At 38.5% G+C, this 22,992-nt stretch overlaps 1 protein-coding gene across 1 annotated transcript in view; it reads right to left on the bottom strand.

Moving 5' to 3' along the window:
* The window catches only part of DNAH7 (dynein axonemal heavy chain 7), a gene marked incomplete in the record, with an annotated part of 367,056 nt that overhangs the window by 24,759 nt on the left and 319,305 nt on the right, over positions 1 to 22,992 (bottom strand). The window contains 4 exon segments of the mRNA XM_070070446.1: positions 5,192 to 5,353; positions 9,704 to 9,904; positions 12,877 to 13,038; positions 15,643 to 15,819. Coding sequence (XP_069926547.1) covers positions 5,192 to 5,353; positions 9,704 to 9,904; positions 12,877 to 13,038; positions 15,643 to 15,819 — 702 coding nt within the window.

Below are 22,992 nucleotides of genomic sequence, written 5' to 3'. Positions count from 1 at the left end.
TCTCTCTCTCTCTCTGCCTTTCAAATAAATAAATATATCTTTATAAAAAAAAAAAAAGAAATCTGCAAAGGGAGGATAAATTTGGCTTCTAAGTCTATTATTCAAGAAAGAGTCCCAGCCGGCGCTGTGGCTCACGGCGCCACGGCTCACTAGGCTAATCCTCTGCCTGTGGCACCAGCACCCCGGGTTCTAGTCCTGGTCGGGGCGCCAGATTCTGTCCTGGTTGCTCCTCTTCCAGTCCAGCTCTCTGCTGTGGCCCAGGAAGGCAGTGGAAGATAGCCCAAGTGCTTGGGCACCTGGCTCCTGGCTTCGGATTGGCACAGCATGCCGGCTGTAGCAGCCATTGGGGGGGTGAACCATTTGGGGGGTGAACCAATAGAAAAGAAAGACCTTTCTCTCTGTCTCTCTCTCTCTGCCTGTAAAAAAAAAAAGAGTCCCAAAAGTAGACAAGGATTGAGTACTGGAAAGAGCCATCAGAATAGCAGAAAAATATATGCTAAAGCAGATATGTGAAATAATACATCAGACTGAGAGATAAGCAAATAGATTGTAGTAGTACAGTTCAAAGCATGAAACAGAGGGGATGTGGGGAGTGGTAGAAAGTAAGACACAGCTGGAGAGGGAAAGAATTACGGAGCATTAGTGACTGCCAGGTGCTGCTTGGAGGCAAATTCAAAAGGCTTCCATAGCCTTGGCAACTCATGACTAGAGCCTAGGGAGATTACTGACGCCATAAACAAGAGTGTCAAATTGTTAAGTCAACAACAGGAGTTACTGTGTATGTACTTCTAATGTGGGATCTTTCCCTAATGTGTTGTCCAATGTGAAGTAATGCTATAACTAGTACTGAAACAGTATTTTACACTTTGGGTTTCTGTGTGGGTACAAACTGATGAAATCTTTACTTAATATATACTAAATCGATCTTCTGTATATAAAGATAATTGAAAATGAATCTTGATGTGAATGGAATGGGAGAGTGAGCGGGAGATGGGAGGGGTGCAGGTGAGAGGGAAGTTATGGGGGAAAAGCCATTGTAATCCATAAACTGTACTTTGGAAATTTATGTTTACTAAATAAAAGTTGAAAAGAAAAAAAGAAAAGAAATGGTGATGCAAGACATCCTTGATTTGTTTCTGACCTTCCTAGGAAAACTTTTAGATTCTCACTATTTAAGTATGATGTTAACTGTAAGTTTTTGTACATATTCTTTATCAAGTTGAGGAAGTTTCCTTTAATTACTGGTTGACTTTTCTTAAAAATCATGAATGGCTGAGTTTTTTTTTTTTTTAGATTTTATTTATTTGAATTGCAGAATTATAGATGTTGAAAGGAGAGACAGAGAGGGAGAGAGACAGAGGTCTTCTATCAGCTGGTTCACTCCCTAAAAGGCCCCAACAGCTGGTGTTGGCCAGGCTGAAACCAGGAACCAGGAACTCCCTCCAGGTCTCCCACATGGGTTGCAGGGGCCCCTGTACTTTGGTCATTTTTTGCTGCTTTCCCAAGTGTATTAGCAGGGAGCTGGATCAGAAGCAGAGCAGATGAGACTCAAACTGACACTCATACAGGTTGCTGGCATATTACAGGTGGTAGATTAACCCACTGCGCCATAATGCTCGTCCTGGCTGTTGCAATTTGGCAAATACTTTTCCTGCATTTATTGATAATGATCATGTTAATTTTTTCTTTTTTAGCCCATTGATGTGATGTATTATATTAACTGATTTTTGAATCTTGAACAACCATGCACAATTGCATACTTTTAATTGACTCTTCAGTATAGACTATAATAATTTAAATTAGAATATTATTCATCCAGAAAAATATTGATAAATGAAAGAAGTTTCATGCTTTTCAATTTTTTGGTGCTGAAAAATGTAATTATGTTAGCTAAATTATTTTCTTGAGGAGTAAGTGCACAGTGACTCCTGTTGTTGACTTTACAAATTGACACTCCTGTCTATGGCATCAGTAATCTCCCTATGCTCCAGTCATGAGTTTCCAAGGCTATGGAAGCCCTCTGAGTTCTCCGACTCTTATCTTGTTTAGACAAGGTCATAGTCAAAGTGGAGGTTCTCTCCTCCCTTCAGAGAAAGGTACCTCCTTCTTTGATGACCTGTTCTTTCCACTGGGATCTCACTCACAGAGATCTTTTCCCAGAGTGTCTTGGCTTTCCATGCCTGAAATACTCTCATGGGCTTTTCAGCCAGATCCAAATGCCTTTAGGGCTGATTCTGAGGCCAGAGTGCTATTTAGGACATCTGCCATTCTATGAGTCTGCTAGGATCTCTGTCCTTAATGTGCTGTGCATTGAGATTTAATGCTATAACGAGTACTCAAACAATATATTTCACTTTGTGTTTCTATGGGGGTGCAAACTGTTGAAATCTTTACTTAATGCATACTAAACTGATCTTCTGTAAAAAAAAAAAAAAGAAAGTATCAATTCTCAACTTGACTCTCACTGAGATTAAACATGACAATAGGTCTGATCTGATTTCATCATCATTTAAAAAAATCATCTATTATTTTTCACTTTATGTTTCTGTGTGGGAGCAAACTGTTGAAATCCTTACTTAATGTATACTAAGCTGATCTTCTGTATATTAAGATAATCGAAAATGAATCTTGATGTGAATGGAAGGGGAGAGGGAGTGGGAAAGGGGAGGGTTGTGGGTGGGAGGGATGGTATGGGGGGGAAGCCATTGTAATCCATAAGTCGTACTTTGGAAATTTATATTCATTAAATAAAAGTTAAAAAAAATTAAAAAAATTTATTTTCTTGAGCACTGTATCATTGTTTCTCTCCTGTCCTGTTACTATCTTTTTTGGACAAATGTTACTTACAAGAAATAACCCATTAAATTTATGATCCTTTTGAATGTTTTGCCAAATCTACATGCTGCAGAGTTAAAAGTGTTTTTAATTCATTAAATGTAATACAGAGTAAGACTCTGTCTAACGAAACACAGAAATTCAAATGGAAGGTTCTTCATATAAGTTTAGATAACGGCATTTGAGTTCTCAATATTTATTTTGATGATTTCTTTGTTTTTATAGAAATAGAATTCAATGTCTTCCTGTTTGTGAATTTTTTTTAAAGATTTATTTATTTATTTGAAAGGCAGAGTTAAAGAGAGAGAGAAAGACACAGAGAGAGCTACCATCAGCAGGTTCACTCCCCAAATGGCCACAAAGGCCAGAGCTGGACCAGGCCAAAGCCAGGAGCCAGGAGCTTCATCAGGGTGTCCTACATGAGCGCAGGGGCCCAAGGACTTGAGTCATCCTCTGCTGGTTTTCCCAGGCACATTAGCAAGGAGTTGGATGGGAAGCAGAGCAGCGGGGGCTTGAATTGGTGCCTATATGGGATGCCTGCATTGTAGGCAGGGACTCACCTGCTATTGGCACAACATTGGCTCCTGCAAATCTTTTAAAAAAGAAATATAATGCACTAAAAGTTTCAAAGTCCAAAATTTTTTGTTTGAGAGAGAGAGAGAGAGAGTAAGCTCCATGTAGTAGTGGTTCACTCAGATGTTTGCGATAGCTCAGATTATACCAGGTCAAAGCCAGGATCCTGGAACTCAGTCCAGGTCTCCCAGATGTATGGAAGGGACACAAACACTTGAGCTGTCACCTGCAGCCTCCAAAAGTGCTCATTAGCAGGCAGCTGGAATTGGAAGCAGAGCTGAGACTTAAACCAAGGCACTCCAATATGGGATGTAGGTATCCTGAGTGGTGGCTTAACACTGTGACAAGTGCCCAACCCCAAATCAAAGTTTTTCATATTCCAATGACTAAGTGAATTAAAGATTTCCAAATACATTTGAATAAAATTCTACTAAAATTCAGAAGATTCACTTTCCAAAAAGCTCCACATCATTATAGCATATGGGTTGATTCCAAATCATTCTTCAAAGCTGCACACATGTTAAAAATAGAACTGGTAAACAAGTAACAATAAGAAAAAGGGTAGGTGGGGCTGGCACTGTGGCAGAGTGAGTTAAAACCCCAGCCTGCAGTGTTGGCATCCCAAATGGGTGCCAGTTCGAGTCCTGTCTGCTCCAGTACCAGTCCAGCTCTATGCTATGGCCTGGGAAAGCAGTAAAAGATGACCCAACTCCTTAGGCTCCTGCACCCACATGGGAGACCTGGAAGAAGCTCTTGGCTTCTGGCTTCAGATTGGCCAAGCTCTGGACATTGTGGCCATCTGGAGAGTGAACTAGTAGACTGAAGATCTTTCTTTCTGTCTCTCTCTATCTGCCTCTGTAATCTGCCTTCCAATAAATAAATAAATCTTAAAAAGAAAAATAGAAAAAGAGTAGGAGCCAGCACTGTGGCACAGTGTGTTAAGCCTCTGCCTGCAACATTGGCATCCCATATGGATGCCACTTCAAGTCCCAGCTGCTCCACTTACAATCCAGCACCTGGGAAAGCAGTGGAAGATAGCCCAAGTGCTCAGATCCCTGCACCCACATGGGAGACCAGGATGGAGCAATGGGCTCCTGGCTTAGGCCTGTCCCAGCCCTGCCACTGTGACCATTTTGGGAGTAAACCAGCAGATGGAAGATTCACCCCCCTTCCTTCCCTCTCTAACTCTTTCAAATAAAATAAATCTTTAAAAAGAAAAAAGGGTACTGCTGTGTTGTGTGTGTGTGTATGTGTGTGTGTGTGTGTGTGTGTACAACAGGATTGCAGAGGTTGAAATGTGTATGTGACATTAGGCTATTTGGCTTTTTTCAAGATCTATACTCCAGCTTAACACCACTGGTATAAATGGTTTGGTTTTCCTGACAAGTGATCCAAACAATGGAATAAAAGCATAATGACATTTTTCTAAAAATAAAGACATGTTACAGAAAAGAAGAATATTTATTTGTTAGTTCTATTTTGGAAACTGGTTGATTTTTGATCTTCTCAAGTCTTATTCAAATAAGTCCAATGTGATCACTGTTCAGGTCTCTATAATTGTTTATATGTCAAAATAAATGATAAAATTTAGTTTCCTGATGGGGAAACTGACATCTCAACTATATGCTATAGCAGTTATAATAAAGTACTACTTAGTAAGCCATTGAGAACTACCCTGCCATTCATTTTATAGGAATATAAATTAATCAGAAGCCTCGGCTCCCTGTAAAACACATAATAAAGAGCAAAATAGGTAATGTCTTCACTGTGATTTTTACAATACCTCATACTGGTTCAGGAACATGTGGAGTTGCTGTACACTGATTCTTAAATCTGTCTCATTGAACTCATAAGGAATATTCCATCCCAAAGGTCCAAATTTCCTTCTTTCTTGTACCAAAGCATGAAAGAAACAGAGACCATAAAGTAACTTCTTGAATTCATCCTGTAATGAGAAGAAATGATTACACATAATTATTTTCCCTCCTAACATTATATTTACCATGTTTTATGTAAATAAATACTTAGGGATATATTCATCTCAAGGTATAACTGAAACAGAATTAAATACATTTCTATACGCTCTTTAGGTAAAAACACACCTATTTATATGCCTGTTCAATTAACACATATAGCTGTCCATAAACATCAGGCTTTTAGGAAGTATAGTAAATCATCTAATTCAACGTGACCTTACAGGATTGTTAAGATTTTGACTAAATTCATAATTCACCAGAATTCATAACTCCAATGTGTGATCCTAGATTATAATGGAGATAGTTCCAAGGAGATAATTCAAACCAATTAGACAGCTCTAAAACTCACAAGGAAAGGAAAACATAGTCAAAATGGAGTTTGAGAGAGGATTTGGGATTTCCTTGGAGGTAGTAGCTTGGAGCCTTCTTCATCTTCAAGGGAGAAAATTGCATGGGACTTACCTTCTAATTTCCAGTTCACAAGAAGTTAATGGGGCTATTCTAAGAGTTGACACATTTCCTGCAGCTGGACAGGGTGGAAAAGTGCAAAACTCAGGCCTGAAAAGTAGAGGAGTCTATAGCTGCAGAGTAGAGAACTATGAAAGGGAATCATTTCCCTCATCCTCTCTGATGACAGGCCGAGCTGGTGGGATTCTCAAGGAGCCGATAGGGAACTTGGGCGAGGAATGGAAGCTACGGGTCGTTTTGAAGGTGCCATGGTCAAGAAGGCTTCTGCCATGGACTAAGGAAATCCCAACAGTTAAGAGCCAGTGTGAAAGGAAAATAGAAGCTGAGAGGGAAACAGGAGCACCTTCTGAAGGTGAGGTGACGCCAAGTGAAAAGGATTATAGTTAGAGGAGTCTAGTAGGGGAACATAAGGAGAAACCATCAAAAACTAAAAAGAGAAAGTCAGGGTGAAACCACTCTCAAGTCCAGAGAGCTCCAAGCAATACCAGTCCCAAAGAGGAATTTCTGCTCCTCCCGGCCTCCTTCCTACACACACTCTGAACTGAGGGGTCAGTATCAGCATCTATCAAGTGCAGGAAGAGTGAGAAGAAGAAAGATGCCAACTCCAGCCTCTTCCCCTGAGCGTATGAAGCTCACTGACTATAGACCTGAAGTGAGATACTGGGACGTTGAAGCATAGATTTTGAATGAAAATTGAAATAATGATTAATAAATTGCTTTAGACTTTCTAATTCCTGAATCCAGGCTGGCTTTGCAATTTTAAATGACAGTTTAGGACATTTTATTACCTAACAGTGACTAGAAAAGTCATGGGAATGCTCCAAGTTTTTCCCAGGAGCACAGGAAAGGTTTCCCTCATAGAATAAACTTGGAAGGGTGAGTGGAAGACAAAAGAAAAGTAACATAAATTCAACCACAGAGATGGGAGAAATTAAAGGTAAAAATGCTGGGCTAATTCTGGAACTAAACCGGATTTATTAGAGAATCAAACAAATCAGTGAATGCATTGATGTTGTTGGAGGCCAGGTTTCTCACTGTAGAAGAGACAAATATGTCATGAGGAAAAGCAAGCAAGCGAGAAGCCTGAGGAGAGGAGCTGAAGTTGGAGCTATGCTCTGAATGCATATGCACACATAAACTTGGCTGTACGTGTGTGTGTGTGTGTGTGTGTGTTATTTCTGAGTTATCTCCACTGAAAAGGGTCAAGAACCAAAGACAATGCAGTAGCAATGAGCTCATCCAACATCCACATCATGCTCTCTAATACCATTCTCCATTAAAAAGAAATAGGACTTTTCAGAAAAATGGCTGCATTCAGGACTGGGGCAGGTACAAAATGAACCTGAAATACCAAAAATTTTAAAAGATGGGAACTATAATAAGTGCAGAGGAACTAGGTCAAAGGAATTCCTATTCTGGAGCAAATTGAGCACCAAAAAACTTAAACATAGTACGAACTGTAAGTCATTGGAGGAAAAACCCAGAAACTCCTTATTTTATACCAATAATGGATGCCCAAATAAGGTAAAAGACAGAATTGTTGTTTATTGGAGAGCACCAAGTATCAAATGTAGAAAGTGCTGGATTTGGTAACTAGATCAGGCAAGAATCCTCAAAGGATAATAGATGTGGATGAGGAATAGTTTATTTACATGGTTATAAAATATCTATGTTTGTTTTGATTATGTAGTAGTTTGAGAATGAGTAGAAATATAATCACAAGAAAACAAACCCCAAATGAGAAGTACTTTCTTTTTAACAAGGGAGGGATATGAATCCTTCAGAGATGTCAGTGTCGTAAGAAACAGAGGAAGATTGGGGAAATGTTCCATACCAAATGAGGCAAAAGAGACACAGAAAAAAATACAGTACTAAACATGAGCCCAACCCTGTCATGGGCAAGGAAAACACCTGAAGGATATTACTGCACAAACTGGCAACACAGGAGCACAAATTGTAGATTTCATACAATAGTGTGTCCTTGCTAAATTCACTAAAAGTAATAATTGGACTAGGATGAGATAATGTTCCTATTCTTAGGAAATATGCACCAAAATATTTAAGGATAAAGGACTATTATGTATGTATGTATACATGTGAATGTGTGTATGTATGTGTGTGTGTGTATAAACTTGATATTGGGTATATATTGAAAGACAAAGAGATACAGAAAAGAAATATAAATGATAAAGCAAATGGAATAAAATATTAATAGGAGGTGACTATAGGCAAAGGGTATAGGCCATTCCTTTTTCTTTTCTTTTTTTTTGCCTCAGTTATTTACTTATTTATTTTTAGCAAGCTTTTATTTAATAAATTGTTTAGGAATGTAGTGGTTATTCCCCCCCCCCATATCTGCCCTCCCACCCCCACTTCCATCCCACCTCCTACTCCCTCTACCATTATGGCCATTTCTTATACTAGTTTTACACTTGAAACTTTCCTGAGTTTTAAAATTATTTCCAAGCAAAAAGATAAAACAGACATTATGATGTGTTCCTGGGCACTTAATGAGATTTTGCTTTTGGACTGGACTGTTTCTTTCTTTTTTTTTTTTTTTAAGATTTATTATTTATTTATTTGACAGGTAGAGTTACAGACAGTGAGAGGGAGAGACAGAGAGAAAGGTCTTGCTTCTGTTGGTTCACCCCCCAAATGGCTGCTATGGCCGGAGCCACGCCAATCCAAAACCAGGTGCTTCTTCCTGGTCTCCCAGGGGGGTGCAGGCACCCAAGCACTTGGGCCATCCTCCACTGTCCTCCTGGGCTACAGCAGAGAGCTGGACTGGAAGAGGAGCAACCAGGACTAGAACCCGGAGCCCATATGGGATTCCGGTGCCGCAGGCGGAGGATTAGTCAAGTGAGCCACGGCGCCGGCCCCCTGGACTGTTTCATAAATGCCTGAACTACTAATATATGTGACAACTAATGGAGAGACCTGATCTTGAAGAAAGGGATGGTAGAGTCAACTTTTGCAAAGGGGCTCTAGCTAGTCTGCAATACACAGAAATGCCCTCACCACCTGTTTGAGAGTAACCTACTCTCTCTGGACCTAATCAACACAAAAGCTACATAATATAGCAAATTTTAGAAGCATAGGATAAGGTTTAGCTTAGTTTTAAATATAGGCACTTTTTTTTAGCAGCTAAACTTTTATTTAATGAAAGTACTTCTTTATTTTAAATGTTTCCTTTTGATGTGCACTTAAAACATTTTCAGACATCAAGGGTGTGAGCTTTTTAATGGCAGAAACATACTAAGGTTCATAACCCCTCTTAAAAGGAAACTCTTCCATTTTTAATTATGGTAAAACACTGTGAAGCATTTTTAGGTCACAGACATTCACACACAGAATTCTAATCATGAAAGCAGTGGGTGTTTTCCCTGCTTGCCTGGTGACACTAAAAAAGACCCTATGAGTCCCATCAATCAAGGAGGAAAATCATTTGCACTCTCATTATAGTTATATGGAGGAAATATTTTTATGTTTTAATTTAGAGATATGGTTCCAAATAGCAAAGGGCTCAGTTAATATCCTGAAACAAGATTCTCCAGCCTTGCAGATTTGTGCCAAGAATGGCTTACAGCTGACCTTCTAAATAGAAAGCTACATTATTAATGACACCCCATAAGATCTCAGCTGAGCAGGAATGAGGCTGGTGGTGAAATTAAAATAAAATATTAATACAATTGACTTCGGCACAGTCAATAATCAGTAATCAAAACCAACTGCACTGCAGTGTAGGAGGCCTATTTAATTTGTAGTTTTACACCATGCACATATCCGTGATCACCAGGGGCCACTTGAACTGCTTTACAGGGCTGAGGTAACAAGACTTAGCCATTACTAACAGGCTTTTTGCAGCTGCCAAAGAACTCAGGGTCAGAGATCGGGTCCATGAGGTATGATCGAATGATATTAGCCCGTAAACCTTTCGGCGCTTCATTGGTCATTTTCACTCCATTTTGCAGTACTGACACAGGGAAATTTGGAGATGGGTAACTTGTCAGCCAAAGTCGGAAGTCTGGGTGTGTTGATTCTGGGCTTAACTCCTGCAAGAAAATAAGTCAGATAAAGAAAGGTAAATAATATCCAAAGAGAAATCTCACATTCATATATGCAAGGGATGGGCTAGGAGGGGGAGGAAGAACTTTTATAAAATGAAGATGTAATTGTTGCAATTTCAGTAAAAGCCTTAAAATATGATTCTGCCCCTAAAACAATATGCCTCGCTCAGACAATTCAGAGTGTTGTCATTCTCCTTGATAAAATAAACACATAGGACTATAAAATTTACAAAGATGTTATATAATTCAGAGTTGGCCAAAGTAAATGCTAAGACATTCAGAAACTCTCCTATCTGCATTGATGTTGCTGAAACATTTAGAGATAATGCTGTGCCCCAGAGCTAGATCAAGGCCAATTCTTTCTTCTCTCTTTAGATCAGCTATAAGAATAGGCAATACACTCACATAAATAAATATTAAACTTGGGGACAGCATTTGGCAGAGTGGGTAAAGCTGCCACCTGTAACACTGGTATCCTATATGATCACAGTTTTTGTCCTCATTGCTCCCTGCTAATGGCCTGGGAAAAGCAATAGAAGATAGCTGAACTATTTGGGCCCCTGCTACCCATGTGGGAGACCCGGATGAATCTCCTGGCTCCTGGCTTTGGCCTGGCCCAACATTGGCTGTTGTAGCCATCTAGGGAGTGAACTCCTAGATGGCAGCTCTCTGTCTCTCCCTCTCTCTGTAACTCTTTCAAAATAAATTAAAAAAAAAGTATTAAACTAGACAGGGATTGAAAAAGAGAGAGTTTTAAAACAGATTTATTTTTTATTTAAAAAATGCCAGTATCACAGTTGGTGGGTTTACCCACTACACTGCAAATCCTGACCAAAGTTGGGGGAGGGGAGAGGGAAAGAGAGAGAGAGAGAGAGAGAGTTTGTTTTAAAGGATGAGGAGAACCAGTATATCCTGAGTGATATATATATATATATATATAGATAGATAGATAGATACAGATATAGATATGGATATTGATATAGATATGGATATAGATATAATCTCACTGATGCATCCTGAGTTTTATATGTTTGTTTAAGGGATAGCTAGGTTTGGACTATGGAGGGTATTAGATCTCCTGATGAATATTTTATAAGGCTGTTTAGGAGCTAGGAACAATTATCATGGACTTTTCTCCCTCCTCTTCTTCAGTCCCTCTGTCTATTGCTACCTCCCACAATTGACCATGTCAGTGGTGGCTATTTGTCTTTAAATTATAAATCTTTATCAGAAAACAACAATTGGAGCACTCATATGGTGAAGGGTGGGAGTAAGTCAGGAGGCATGCATAGATGTCTCTTTCTCAACAACAATAGTGGGGAGAAGCAGGTTTTTTCCTCCTACCACCTTTCCTTTGTCTAGTGACTTAGGTAACGAATTTAATGAGATTTTTGAGCCAAGTTCACTGTTCATTAGCTTTCCTCTGTTACAAAGGTCTGAGACGGTTATGTATGACACATTTCAACAAGTTGTGAAAATGGCTTTGAGACAGAGGAACTATAAGGAGACAGACACAGCTATAAAACCTCTCAGGTAAAGCCTGAAATATAAGGATATGTTGGCAAGGGAAAAAATAGAAAGAATAGTTTAATCATACCTATTTTGATGGCCTATGTTCTTGAGAAAGTGTGCTCTACCAATGAAACTGAATGAAGATCAAATGGCTGAGGCATAGATGTCAAGATGGAATGTGATAAGAGATGAGACTTGATCAGGCAAGCAAAGGGTGCTGGAAGTCATACTGAGCATTTTAACTTTGTCTTGCATGCAATGGTTTTAAGCAGTGAAGCAATATTTATTCACTAATTCAATAAATACTTCTAGGTTATCTTCTATGGCCAAATATTATTCAAAGTGCCAGAGATAGGCAGAGAACAAAACAGGTAAAGACAAAGTCACAGTGTTTTTTTTCCTTTATTTGTTTAACTCTTCACTTAGTGTAGGGTTAATCTTATGAATATAAAGTAAACTAAAAGTAGATTATTGTAAAAATTGAGGGAATAAGAAGAAGGAGCAGGAAGGGTGGGAGCATGGGTGGGAGGGAGACTAGAGTGGGAAGTATCACCATGTTCTTAAATCTGTATATATGAAATTTGTTTACCTTAAATTAAAACATAAAAAATAAAAAAAGATAAAGTAGTTGTCTTAACGGCACTCACATTCTAGTGGGAGATGCAGGCAAAACAAAGTAGTAATTCATGTCATTAAAAAAAAAAAAAAACTCTTCCCTGTAAGTTTCCTTACGTGGTCAGACAATGTATGTTCTTTCACTGCTTATTTAGTAGCCTGGGGGACTCTGAGAGGGGAGTTAGGAGTGCAGTAGAATCACAGGAAATAGCAGTGGGCACATTTTCTCACTGTGTGCTGAAATCCAGTGCTAGGTTTTCTGTGTACTCTGTTGAGGTACATAGAGTTTTCTTCCTGGAATTTCTACACACCAAAATTGGAAAGTTCTCTGAGCCAACCCAAGGAGAATGAGTGCAGTACTCTTTACATTTCAGATTGATTTTCTGGGTCAGGGTAATTGGCCAAGTGGGTGAAAAATGAGTTAAAGAAAAGTTATATTTTGAAGCCCTTTGTTTTAGCGTGGTCACTTGGATTTCACCTTGAATAGTTTCTTTTATTGCTTTTGATCTATTGCTGTAAAAGACAAATTGATTTATTTCTCCTCTGTGGTTCACTGTCATCTTTGAGTCTGCTTCTCTGGATTGAGGACATTTCCAGCTCACAGGATGAGCCCTTGGGCCTGTTGAGAGGGATTTGCCATGGCCTGACTGTGTGCTCTCCTCTGTTTCTCCTGAGTTCTCGGTGTGAGCCCACCTCTCCTGTAATCCAGTCATGCCACTAATCTGCAAACCTCCCAAACTGGAAGACAGGAATGGAGTTACTTACTTGACACAAGAACCACTCACGAGATGGGGGAATACCATCTGGTAAACAGAAACTTGCATTTTTACCTCACACACTTTCTCGAGGGTTGGCATCCAAGAGGTGGCAAGGTGACAGTTCTGAAGAACAACCCATGTCCCTTCCTTGATGGCTTTTTCTAACATCTTCATAGCAATGGGCCCTTGGCCTTGACCAAGGGATAAGGAGCTAAGTTTGGATCCCCCATACCCCTGTGTACAACAACAAAGATGTTAGTTAAAAAGTCATATTTTTCTAGAGAAATCAATATTGTTATTTCAAGAACAGATAACATTAACTAGATTAAGATTTACATATGTTAGCACCCCTCAAAAGTCTACACATACATGATTCTAAAAACACTTATTGACTAAGGGTCCCATAAACATATAAAAGCAAGTCAATTAATATAGGAAACAGTCATGGTAACAAATATCTGTAGGCTCTTTGGTTGTTAATACAAAGGATAGAAAAAATTTAGGAGGGATTTTAACATAAGGAGATGAAAGGAACTGGTTGTCCTATAGCAATTCTGAAAATCCAAAGCTGAAAAGAAAACTATGACTAGACAAACGGATATGTCCTATATTCTCCAGATCTTTGAATAACTGTATTTTCATTCATTTGGCTGCTGCAAATTAAAAATTAAGAGAATAAAAAAGTTTCATTAAGAAATTCTGTGGGATGTACATAAAATGACGACTAGATAAACAAATTATCACACACACTATGGTACACTATTCAGCAGTAAAAAAAAAAATGAAATCCTATCTTTTGCAACAAAATGAATGCACCTGGAAACCATTGTATTAGTTAAATAAGCCAGCCCCCAAAAGACAAATACCATATCTTTTCCCCAATCTGTAGTAACTAACAGAGTACCTAAAAGGTAAATATAGGCATGAAATTGACATTCTGAGATTTGATGATTGTTTACAGCCCTTGTCTAGCCTGTTGAGGATTAGTGTTTTTTTTCTTCATACTATTTGCTGAATTCTTTACTTGGTGTAGGTTTAATCTTATGAGTATAAGCTGAAAATAGATCTTTGTAAAAATTAAGAATGGGAATAGAAGGGAGAGGAGGAAGAAGGGTGGCGGCCAGGGCAGGAGGGAGGTTAGGATGTATCACCGTGTTCCTGAATCTGTACTTATGAAATATACAAAATTTGTATTCCTTAAATAAAATTAAAAAAAGACAACACTAAAAAAAAGAAATTCTGTGGGAATGTTTTCGTGGAATGCAGGATATTGTGTCCTGATTCATCTGTGGTTTCTGGATTTTTTCTTTCTGGGGTAATTACCACCACATTGCTTCTCTGGAAGAGAACTTGGGTGATGTGATGAGAGTAGTTGAACAGTAGGGTCCAGGCCTTCTCTTAATGCTCATATCACTAGCAAATAGCAGCAGAAGAAAACAAAATAGATCTAGAAACAAGAGTCACTGGAAGAAGTGGAAGTAGCAAGTGAAGACAAAACACCAAGTAGGACTCACACAGGGGTCTGAAATAATCATGCTGTATAACACTGGGGGAGGGACATAAAGCAACAGCTTAAAAGATCAAGGTCATGTTGTCCTGGAGAGGTAAGTCCCACATAAAATAGATATTTTCAGCCACCTTTACCTCTCTCCTCTCCTCCTACCCATGGTTCCCCTTCCTGATCTCTCAATGGTCCACCTTACTAGTGGTCTGCTTTCACTTGGCTCCACTGAAGACAATCCTCCACACTACTGCTAATATGAGCATTATAGATTACATATAAGATCCTATCATTCTGTGGCTTGAAACCCTACCATATCTTCCAACTTACTGAAAATCCTTAATGTAGCTCACAAAGACACTACATGATCTAGTCCCTCTCAAACCTAAAACCTCACCTCCTCCAATCATGGTGGCCATGTCCCAACATGTCTCTAACCACTACTAGGGGCCATGCTGAACAATCAGTCCTCTGGGACATAAGAATTATACCCATGAAAAACAAAATGAAACAAAGAAACAGGGGTTATTAAAACATAAACTGGCTTATAAAGCAAATATTTTAGCTTATTAGCTATGTGGCCTTTGAGAAGCTACAACCTCTTTCTGTTTTAGTATCCCAATCTGTAAAATGGATATGCTATCATCTATTTCATAGAACTGCTGTAAAATTAAAAAGAGAAAATGTATCTTACAAAGTCTAGCAAAGTTAACAACATTTAAGCACTCAATAAAAGTGAGAATGAAGATTTTGTAGATATCAGCAATATCACCATAAAAAGTTATTTTGATTATACCAAAAGGGGGAAAAAACTTTAGACATGCCCAATCCCTTGTTCATTGTTACTTTCTTGTTCTAGTCTGTATGATGGAAGAACATTTATATTAAATTAATTTGAATAACGTTTAAAGTCCAAGAATGTAATAGTAGAACATATTCTAAATGGTAAAGTGACTAATTCTTTTGGGAACATAAAAGCTCCATTTACAGACTGGGAAAAAGATAGAATTAGAGATTTGTCCCAGGGTCATTGTCCAGACTGGAATTCATTTAATCAATCCAAGATAATATATTGGTCAAATGATGTCACAGAGTTCCTGTCCTCCCAAAAGAAAAGCAAATGTTTCTCTAATACAAATTCTTATTTTATAATTTGGACAAGGAAATATTTTTAATGCCAGTGCTGCCATTAAGTGTTATGTTCTTGGAGCTGTCAACCTCTGGACCCCCAAAGCTTTCGAGGGCTGAGTGACACATTTGCAACTTGCCCTCTCCCCTTAAGATTTCAGTTATAAGCAAATCATTTTTTCCAAATAGCCTCATCTGTTGTAAGGTACCTGGTCATCGGCAAATTTTAAAAGGGCAGCCATGGGATCTGCTCCAGGTGAGAGTACAAAAATCAGTGGTGCACAGCAATGACTGTCTCCAAATGCCTTGGATAAATCAAAGGGGGGTGGCTCAATGAATGCACGTCCCAATTTATTGATTATAAATTCCTGTACCATTGGAATAACCTAGAAAGAGACAAGAATATATTTGAAAGGTATTCACAATCGTTCTCTCCCTTTTTTATTCTATCAGTTAGTATTAGCAGACACTAGTCTTGTTTATGTGCTCCCTTTGACTCTTAGACCTATCAGCATGATCAATTGTGAACTGAAATTGATCACTTAGACTAGTGAGATGGCATTAGTACATGCCACCTTGCTGGGATTGTATTGGAATCCCCTGGTATGTTTCTAACTCAACCATTTGGGGCAAGTCAGCTTGAGCATGTCCCAAATTGTACATCTCCTCCCTCTCTTATTTCCACTCTTATATTTAACAGAGATCACTTTTCAGTTAAATTTAAACACCTAAGAATGATTGTGTGTTAATTACAGAGTTCAACCAATAGTATTAAGTAGAATGATCCAACATGGGAAGCAGGATACACAGCAGACTCATAGAAAGGCAGATGTCCTAAACAGCACTCTGGCCTCAGAATCAGCCCTTAAGGCATTCGGATCTTCGGACCTGGCTGAAGAGCCCACGAGAGTAGTTTAGACATGGAAAGCCAAGACACTCTGGCAAAAAAAAAAAAAAAAAAAAAAAAAAACAAAAACAAAAACAAACAAACTCTCTCTGTGAGTGAGAACCCAGTAGAAAGAATGGGCCATCAAAGAAGGAGGTACCTTACTCTGAAGGGAGGAGAGAACTTCCACTTGGACTATGACCCTGTCTAAATAAGATCAGAGTTGGTGAACTCAAAAGGCTTCCATAGCCTTGGCAACTCATGACAAGAGCCTAGGGTGATTACTGATACCATAACCAAGAGTGTCAATTTGTCAAGTCAACAAGAGTCACTGTGTACTTACTCCTCATGTAGGATCTCTGTTCTTAATGTGTTGTTCAATGTGAATTAATGCTATAACTAGTACTGAAACAGTATTTTACACTTTATGTTCTGTGTGGGTGCAAACTGATGAAATATTTACTTAATATATACTAAATCGATCTTCTGTATATACAGATAATTGAAAATGAATTTTGATGTGAATGGAATGGGAGAGGGAGCAGGAGATGGGAGGGTTGCAGGTGGGAGGGAAGTTATGGGGGGGGGAAGCCATTGTAATCCATAAACTGTACTTTTGAAATTTATATTTACTAAATAAAAGTTAAAAAAGAAAGGTATTCACAATCGAACTAAAACTGTAAAATTTAAAGTTCAGATGAAAGTTGTTGCAAAACCAACGACTCTGGCTATGTTGGCTTAGATATTCATTAATGGTACTAAGTCAAAGACACTACTGTTTATTAGAAAACAACTGTAGATTTTTTAAATAACAAAAGATGTGTGGTAATTAACACCAGAATTCAAAGAAATTTTTTCTTTCTTTTAATGATTACTCAGGACATAGTAGATGAAGAAGAAACCTTAATATTTTACTTACATTGTAAAATACTAATTATATTATAAAATTTCACACCTCAAAAGTAAAAATATCAGTGTGTGTTATGCAAAGTTTCTCACATCACAAAGAAAGAACTGACTTCTCTGGAAAAAGAATAAAATTAGAAGAGAGGGGAAGAAGGGGAGGAGGAGGCGAAGGAAAAGCTCTATGACGGAGAAACAAGCCTCATATCTGACAAACAGGCAAAATCATGTTGGATGGAAATTCTGGTAGCTTGCCTGAGAAATTTCTGGAAGCTGAACCCTGTGGCTTGAGATCTCTGCTAATTGTTCCCTTCTACACATTAATGCAGGAGTCAAACCATTTGTCAGCATCACTGACAGACAGCCTCAGACACATCATTCCTTGTCTGTGATGAAGGTTCACTCCCAATATCTCTGGGTGATGGTTTCAGCTAATCATGACTCAGGAGTGACCCAACCAAGTGATAGGTTTAATAAACCGGTGTCCCTGAATCTGGCTTAAGAAAGTATGCAGCCATTTCTCCCTCCAACTATACGAACTGCTTCCTCCTACAGCTTAGTCATGGCTCTGCTGGTTCTTGCTTTGTTTTACCATTTCCCTCCTAAAGGAGCTTAGTACACTGAAATATGCTCAGCACTAGATTTATCTGACAGCACAAAAAGTTGTTGGATGTGGAAAAAGAAAACAGCAAAAGGAAGCATAGATTTGAAGAAAGAAAAGAAGAAAAAATTAAGTAAGACATAAATCATTCTTCTCCCTGATATTTTGTCCTGGGTCTTGTCCCTAGGCTTACCTAAAGTTTTCACTGAGACTGATTTTTAATAGGTGAAAACAACAGAGATACTGATTGTACTGACTGATCTTTTTCTGGTAAAGTAAAATAGTTAAATCTTGTGCCACATAAATTATCTGTTTTTTTTTTCAGGCAGAGTGGACAGAGAGAGAGACAGAGGGAAAGGTCTTCCTTTGCCGTTGGTTCACCCTCCAATGGCCGCTGGGGCTGGCGTGCTGTGGCCGGCGCACTGCGCTGATCCGAAGGCAGGAGCCAGGAGCTTCTCCTGGTCTCCCATGGGGTGCAGGGCCCAAGGACTTGGGTCATCCTCCACTGCACTCCCGGGCCACAGCAGAGAGCTGGCCTGGAAGAGGGGCAACCGGGACAGAATCCGGTGTCCCGACCGGGACTAGAACCCGGTGTGCCAGCGCCGCTAGGTGGAGGATTAGCCTATTGAGCCGTAGCACCGGCCTAAATTATCTGTTTTTTTTTTTTTTTTTTTTTAAAGATATGCCTATTTATTTGAAAGACAAATCTTTGCCTTTAATATTATTTAATTTATATTGTTCAATTTATAATATTATTTAATATTATCAAATTTAATAAATCCTCATTGATCTTCCATCTTCACTCCCCAAATGACTGCAACAAACAAGGCTGGCCCAGGCTTAAGCCAAGAGCCAGAAGCTTCAACCAGGTCTCCTACATGAGTGCAGGGTCCAAGCACTTGGGCCATCTTCTGCTGCTTTCCCAGGCACATTAGCAGGGAGCTGGATGTCAGTGTCTCAGGAGGTGGTTTAACTTGCTACATCACAATGCTGGTTCCTGAGTAAATTATCTAACATTGTTTAAATTTTTTGCCACAGTTCGTGAAGGCATAAACACAGTTGCTTGCTGTTAGTGAAGAATGGACATGGGAGTGAATGAACATTGTCTCTGGCTTGAATTCATTAGAAGGATTGTAGATGCAGCCTTGGAAAGTAAAGTTGGAAGAGAGTTCCTGCATCTGACTAATATGGCGCTTGATCTCCTGAAAGCATTTCTAAACCTTTCTTGCTCTGCTGTATATTGAATTTTCTTCTCTGCATACAAAACAACCAAGCTGAATTAATAATATCACATTAATGTATTAAAGCATCAAATTAACTTCTTTAAGATGGCTACTTTAGTGTAATAAATATCTTTCTCCTCATATCCATTTGCCTTTATTGGAATTTACATTTGCTTTGATAATAAACAGCAGCTATAAATGTGTATGTAGACAACCTTATGAACATAATTTGTTTAATTGTCTTACTTCAATTTGTCTCCTAAGTAGTAACTACTACATGTATTTATTTTTTCCTTCCCTGAAATATACTTGCATAATAGTTTGAGTTATATATACTTGCTATCCATTTCTTGATCTTATAAGTTAACTGATCCTCCTTCACAGAATGTGGTACTATCTTCAAGTTTAAAATAAACATCCTACAGATAAAAGGCTATCAAAGCATACCTGTATTAGAAGGATACATAATATAACAGGAAAAATGGTAATGGAATATTTTGAAGGCCTCAGAGTCACTGCATCTGCATCCCTGGCTTGGACACAGAAGGAGAACTGTGTGTGTATATAGCACACTGTATATAACCCACTCCAAATTAGGCTGGCATTTCCACCAACTGGAATCTTTTCTCAACTGATAGCAAACTGCAATTAAGCTGCCACGCAGCTCATAAAGACAGTCCCCTCTGGACAAAAATTCTGAGTGTTTCCACATTTCATTTCTGTGCTCTCTGGAACATCTATTTCCACAGGTTTGTAAGAACAAATCATTGGCATGCCATGCCTTTCAGCAAGTGTCAGTCCTGAAGTATGTGTGTCTGTTGGAGGGTGGTAACTGAGGGTGTTATGGTGTGGAGCTGAGAACTACTGGAAGAATCCTTCTCTAATTCTCCTCTAGATTCATTCAAATATGGAAAAGCTATAGAAGAGTAACAACATATTTATAAGCTCCAAGATACCAAGGATCTACTTAACAAGATAACTTAGGTATTGTTCACACACAATAAATATCCACTGAATGAACAAATGGATTTTTTAAAAAGTCAGGATGCCAACATTTGTGAGAGTAGATCTGTATCTGCAGAAATTCTAAACAAAAATAAAGAATAATAAATTCATCCATATACATAAAGTGTAATTTCTAGGTATGTTATTTCATGTTTCAAATATTTTGGAGGGTCACAGATATTGAGATATTCACAGGAAAACTAAGGATTATCACCTGTTCCAGACCTTGTCCTTGGCCTTCCCTCTATTTTTGTTTTCCTATAGCTTGTCTTTTCTTGCTACATTAAATAAACAACAAAAAGTCATTTTTATCATAACCTCTTTCTGCCCAAGGTTAAGTATTTTACTAAATGACAGTTTTACAAACAAAATGAAAAGCACATGGAACTGTACATGTTTTTACTTGTATTAAGTTTGAGTTATTAATGGCTCCAGTTTGTGAGTGATTCATGCTGATGTCAGTTACTGTGCACAGGCAAGGGGGGTTGGTGAGTTGAAATGATGCTTCTGCCTGTTGGTGATGTGGGAGAAGTTAGGGATACTTATCTGAACCTGAGCAGAGACAAATTGGTGTTTCACTTTTAATGTTAAAATGGAACAAAACGCTCTTGCTCTCAAGACTGAACTGTTGACTCCCAAGGTAAAAGAAGCCACACTAGCTATTCAGTTTGCAAGGCAATAGAATTAAGTTTACTTCTGCAATCTGATTATGCTAGCATTATGTTTATAAAACGAAATGTGTCAGTAACAAAAATTATGAAGGGATCTAGGCAACCATTCTCCCAAAGGCAGGAAAGATGTTTGTTGTTTTCTATACGTGTTTTTCCATTTATTGCAAGTTCTTACAGGATTTATTGGAGGTCAGAGAAACATATTAACTTATATGTGACATGTTTCTTATTATAAGCTGATTAGTTTTGCTTTTTGTTTACAGTTCAGAAGGATAGAACTATGGCCAGAAGCTCTTCATTTTGTAAATGAACTCAAAAATTTCCCCACCTCAGTATTTATCCATTTGGTACATTTCTTCTGTCAATAAAACACATAAACTATTTAATTATAAAGCAAAGTGCAAGCCCATTTAATTTTATCTACTGGAGATTTAATGAAAATCTTATAAATTTTTCCAAACTAGTGCATTGGAAAGCCTGGCACTTATAGCCTCTTATCACCAGATTGGTTTAAGGAGAGAGCGGTGTAAGAGACCCTGCTCACAAATTATGCTGACAAAATTTACTGTAAACTAGAGATGAATCAATTGCTGATTTGCCTGGCAGATTTACTGATTTTTCTCTTCATCTGAAGTTGGCCAAAAAATATCAGCCATATGTAATGTTTATCTTTTCTCTGTATGCTAATACAATTCTACTTTGGAAAATTATTATTCTTTCAAAAGCATAATAGCCACATATCATTTTATAATATATAGACTCCAAAATCATCAATTTACTTCAAGAAATTAGAAGACTTGGTAAGATTAAAGGGTTTGAAATTATCAGATAATACAGCAGCATACTAAAACTTACTTTTACTCTAAGGATATGGATGTGATGGTATAGATAATGGTAACCAGTTATTACTGCGTCACTTGGGATACATTCAGCTTAGCTGCAGTAGTGAACAACTTACTAATGGCAGTTGCTTAACACAGTGAAAATTTACTTCTTGTCTCCACCAAGTCTTGTGGGTGTGCAGGCAACTAACTCCATGTGTTGGCTCAGCAGCTCAGCCTGCCTATGTCATTTACGAATCAATGTGAGATTCTACAACTTTGATGGAAGTATCTTAGAGAATTTTACATGAGGAAGTAAATGCTTCTGTCCTGACACTTCTGCTCACACTTTAGTGGCCAAAGCAAGGTCTATGACCACAATTCCCCTCCCCCACCCCCAACTCTTCAAGTGTGCACAGAAGGAGAGCAAAACCAGAAATACTGCTGAGTAGCACAGTCTCCACACATGTCCACCTATCTACGGGAAATGGGAAAACATTAAGGGGTATTTATGAAAATATATGAAATTGCTAATGAACTGGGCAGAGTAGCCAAGAGAAGTACAAAATCATCAGTTTAACTATACAAATCAACACCCTCCAAAAAGCATCCTAAACAACAACAACAAAAAACCTTTCAGTTTGAAATGTAGACCCCCATATCCCTCAAATAAAATTTAAAGACAGAATGAGTGTGGAATGTGGCACTTGATCTGTTTGATAGATCAATATACTTTCAGATTAAAATGTCAAAATTTTTAGAACATAAAACTGGGGCATAGACACTTGCAGATTAAATGGCTGAAATTAGGAAATGGTTTACTAATCACTTTAAATTAAACTTAATATAAACAGAAGACTGTTTTTCAAATAATGGGACTCAGTGGCACATGCAGAGCCGTCTTTAGCTTAGAAAAACAAACTGAAAAGTTTAATAAAAGGTTTTAAAGGAGGAAGCCATATTAAGCAAGAGTTTGAAGTGTGTCAGTTTCTTGTATATTTTTTAAAATTTCATTTATTTTCATTTTGTTTGATAGGCAGAAAGAGATAGAAAAGAAGCTGGGGGCGGGGAGAGAGAGGGGGAGAGAGAGAGAGAGAGAGAGACTCTTCCATCCACTGGTTTATTCCCCAAATACACACAACAGCCAGGGCTGGGCCAGGTCAAAGCTAGGTGCCTGTAACTCAGTTCAGGTCTCCTGTGTGGGTGGCAGGGAACCCCGTACTTGAGTCATTGTCTGCTGCCCCCCCCACCCCCGCCAAGGTGCGCATCTCAGGAAGCTGGATCTGAAGAGCAGAGTAGCTGGGGCTTGAACTAAGCACTCCATTATGGGTCATGAGTGTTCCAGGCAGTGACTTAAGCACTGCGCTGCATGCATGTGTCTCTCCCATTTTACCTGAAGTGAAAATTTCTGAGGCTCAATACAGACCTTTCAATGAAGGCTCATTTTTT

This window comes from Oryctolagus cuniculus, chromosome 3, assembly GCF_964237555.1.
Source record: "Oryctolagus cuniculus chromosome 3, mOryCun1.1, whole genome shotgun sequence".
Taxonomy (NCBI): Eukaryota; Metazoa; Chordata; class Mammalia; order Lagomorpha; family Leporidae; genus Oryctolagus; species Oryctolagus cuniculus.
The sequence above is the reverse complement of the archived record's forward strand: the minus strand, read 5'-3'. Positions and strand labels throughout refer to the sequence as shown.